The 3,083-nt window shown below is 49.9% G+C and overlaps 1 protein-coding gene across 1 annotated transcript; it reads right to left on the reverse strand.

Annotated features, from left to right (window-relative positions):
- Window positions 1-2,080: 2,080 nt before the first annotated feature.
- Window positions 2,081-2,865, reverse strand: LOC109158426. Its single transcript, XM_019306337.1, has 2 exons — window positions 2,258-2,865; window positions 2,081-2,195 (listed from the first exon to the last, which is right to left on the reverse strand). The coding sequence occupies exons 1-2, from the start codon at window positions 2,863-2,865 to the stop codon at window positions 2,081-2,083; spliced, it is 723 nt and encodes a 240-aa protein (XP_019161882.1).
- Window positions 2,866-3,083: the final 218 nt, after the last annotated feature.

Below are 3,083 nucleotides of genomic sequence, written 5' to 3' on the forward strand. Positions count from 1 at the left end.
CATCTTATCATAGGCCTTTGCCATATCCAGCTTCAATGCTCCCCATCCCACCTTACCCAACTGTTTCCTATTAAGGAAATTTCCAACCTCGGCAGCTATCAAGATATTATCAGTAATCAACCTGCCAGGAATAAAAGCACTTTGCGATACAGAAATAATATCGCCTAACAGGGGCTTCATACGATTAGCAATTACCTTTGCAATAACCTTGTAAACAACATTACTCAAGGCAATCGGGCGTAGATCCGTGACCATCTCAGGGGACTGTGTTTTCGGGATTAGCACAATATTCGATTCATTAAGCCCAGTTGACAAAGACCCCGTATTCAGGCACTGCAACACACAACTAGTCACATCTGGACCAACTATGTCCCAAATTTTTGATAAAATCCCGGATTCATTCCATCCGGTCCCGGAGCTTTGTCTGGGAACATAGCAAATAATGCATCTTTCACCTCTCCTGGGTCAAACGGCCGGTTCAGCCATTCATTATGGGTGTGGGTAACCCGAGTTGGGATAGAGGCAAAAAAGTCCGCTCCATTACTCACATCGGGGTTAGCGGCAAAAATATTATTAAAGTAATTCATCACAACTACTTTCATAGCTTCACCATCTACCCAACCCCCCAACTCATCTTTAAGGCGTAAAACAGTATTCTTTCGTTTACCGGCAGAAGCATACCTGTGATAGAAGCGAGTGTTTGCATCCGCCCCACGAAGCCAATGTTGCTTCGCCCTCTGCCTCCAGAATACATCTTCTTGCTTCTCCAATCTTACTAGTTCATACTCTAAACGACGGAAATCTGCTAACGCCTCATGGCTCACACGACCACGACAATTCAACTGCTGTTTCTTGAGATTAGCAATCCGTTTCCCAAACTTATGGAAACGATCACCACCCCACCTCTGCAACCTTATACCACATCTCTCTATGCGGGCCTGCAGACCTTCCACCCCACGCCCCCACGCCTCCTCCACCACCTCCCTACAACCCTCACCTAGCAGCCAGGCCATCTCAAAACGAAACTGACGCGACCCACCCCGGAATCCCTCCCCTGGCCGAATGTCTAGAAAGAGAGCGAAGTGATCCGATCTTCTGGTCAGAACATTATATACCCGGGCCCCTTCCACCACTCCCCGCCACTCATCAGTCGCCACCACTCTATCCAACTTCTCCTCCACCCAATCCTCCGTCCCCTCCCCCTTCTCCCATGTGAACTGATAACCAATCATGGGTATCTGTAGCAGCCCACAATCCTCCAGTGCTTCACCGGAACCCCTCAACAAAGATTCCGGATGCCTGCACCGCCCCCTTTTCTCATACTGAAATAGTAAGTCATTAAAATCCCCCAAGACTACCCAAGGTAACATAGAACGGGACCTTAAGCGTCTCAAAAGATTCCAAGACTCCTCCCTATCACCACGATCCGGGAAACTATAAAAACCTGTCATCCTCCAGGGTGCCAGACCATCTACCCGAACTTCCACATCTACATAGTTACGAGAGTAACTTAATAGACGTAATGTATCATTCGTTCTCCAGAATAGAGCCAATCCACCGCTCGGCCCCCTATTATCCACATAGAACAACCCCTGGAACCCTAACTTCACACGTAACCGCTCAGCATGATCTCTGGCAACTTTTGTCTCCATTAAAAAGATAAAATCAGGTTTCTTTCTGGATGCCATATCCAGCACCTCTCGAACTGTACGTGGATCACCCAAGCCACGACAGTTCCAGCTCAAAGTACTCATTGGGACGGGCGGGTCTGGGAACCAGAACCCGCCATAGACAAGTTTTTTGAGACGTCTGTCATTGCCACATCCTCCCTAACCCTCTCCCCTCCTCCCTCTCCACCCCTCGTCTCCTCCCTACGCCGTTTAGGCCCGCATGTCACCCCCTCCCCATCAACTGGCTGCCCCGTCGGAAATCCCCCAACACTCGGCCTCTCCCCCCCAACACTCGGCCTCTCCCCCCAACCACCACCGCCACCTCCCTTCCCGAAGCACCCGCCCAGTTTCATCCTCTACCACCTCCTCCCTCTTCCCCCCCCCCCCCCCCCACGGGTACCAACCAAGAACTACCCACCGGTCTTGGCCCTCGTGACAACCCCGCCTTCATCTCTGCCCCATACAGATATTGATCCACAGTAAGAGTGGAATTCCTTGCCTGTAAACAGAATTTGTACGAATGGCCTAATAAACCACAAAAGAAGCAAAAAGTATGTAATCTCTCATACTTAAAATTCACCCAGCACCATGATTTATCCCGCTTAGCAAACTTCATCCTCCGACGCAGCGGTTTTGCCACCGGAATACTAACGCGTATCCTGTAAAACGCTTTCCACGGTCGGTCATCAAATCTCTCATCCCCCTTCACAAAACGACCTAGAGTATTACCCACTTGTTCCTGAATGATCGTAGACGTGTAGCCCATCGGGAGTCCATAGACTTGGACCCACATGTCAACACTATCCAGTACCACATCAACCGGTAACACCCCATCTTCCACCGGTCTACATACCAAGGTATGATTATCAAACGCCCATGGCCCCTCATCAATCACACGTTGCAAATCCGTTTGATGGTAGAAAACGAACATGAAAAGATTTGGGTGCAACTCCGAGACCTGCACACCACACACCGGCTGCCACACGGATGCCAAGACTTCACGCATGAATTCGAGTTTGACCAATTTGCGTGTCAAAAACCTTCTAACCAGAACCCATGTCCGGCGTCCCCCTCCATCCTCCGGCGTCGCTGCCCCTCCTGCCGGGACCAGTACCTCCTCTTCGTCTAACAAAGAGATACCCGCATAGCCCTCCACTAACTCCTCCTCCACGGCGGCATTCGGCTGGTTCTCCATCGCCACCTCCTACAGCAGCAGCGTCACGCTGCCAACACAGGCCGATTCACCGGTGAAAACGATGATGATCGCAGTCGGAAACCTCGTAAACCAAACGGAACCCTAGGAAACCCTTGTATAGATGTAGAGAGAACTCTAGAAAAACCCTAGAGAGAGAGGCTCTCTAACAAATCTAATTTCACTTTCACACAAAAAAAAATCTAAAGTATTTACAAACC

This window comes from Ipomoea nil, unplaced genomic scaffold, assembly GCF_001879475.1.
Source record: "Ipomoea nil cultivar Tokyo-kokei standard unplaced genomic scaffold, Asagao_1.1 scaffold2818, whole genome shotgun sequence".
Classification (NCBI taxonomy): Eukaryota; Viridiplantae; Streptophyta; class Magnoliopsida; order Solanales; family Convolvulaceae; genus Ipomoea; species Ipomoea nil.

What these genes read in the sequence shown, in the direction of transcription:
- LOC109158426 (XM_019306337.1), bottom strand. Translation starts at nt 2,865, where the DNA reads ATGGAGAACCAGCCGAATGCCGCCGTGGAGGAGGAGTTAGTGGAGGGC. An exon ending in GCTAAGCGGGATAAATCATG is followed by an intron (nt 2,196 to 2,257) that starts GTGCTGGGTGAA and finishes GTGGTTTATTAG; the next exon opens with GCCATTCGTACAAATTCTGT.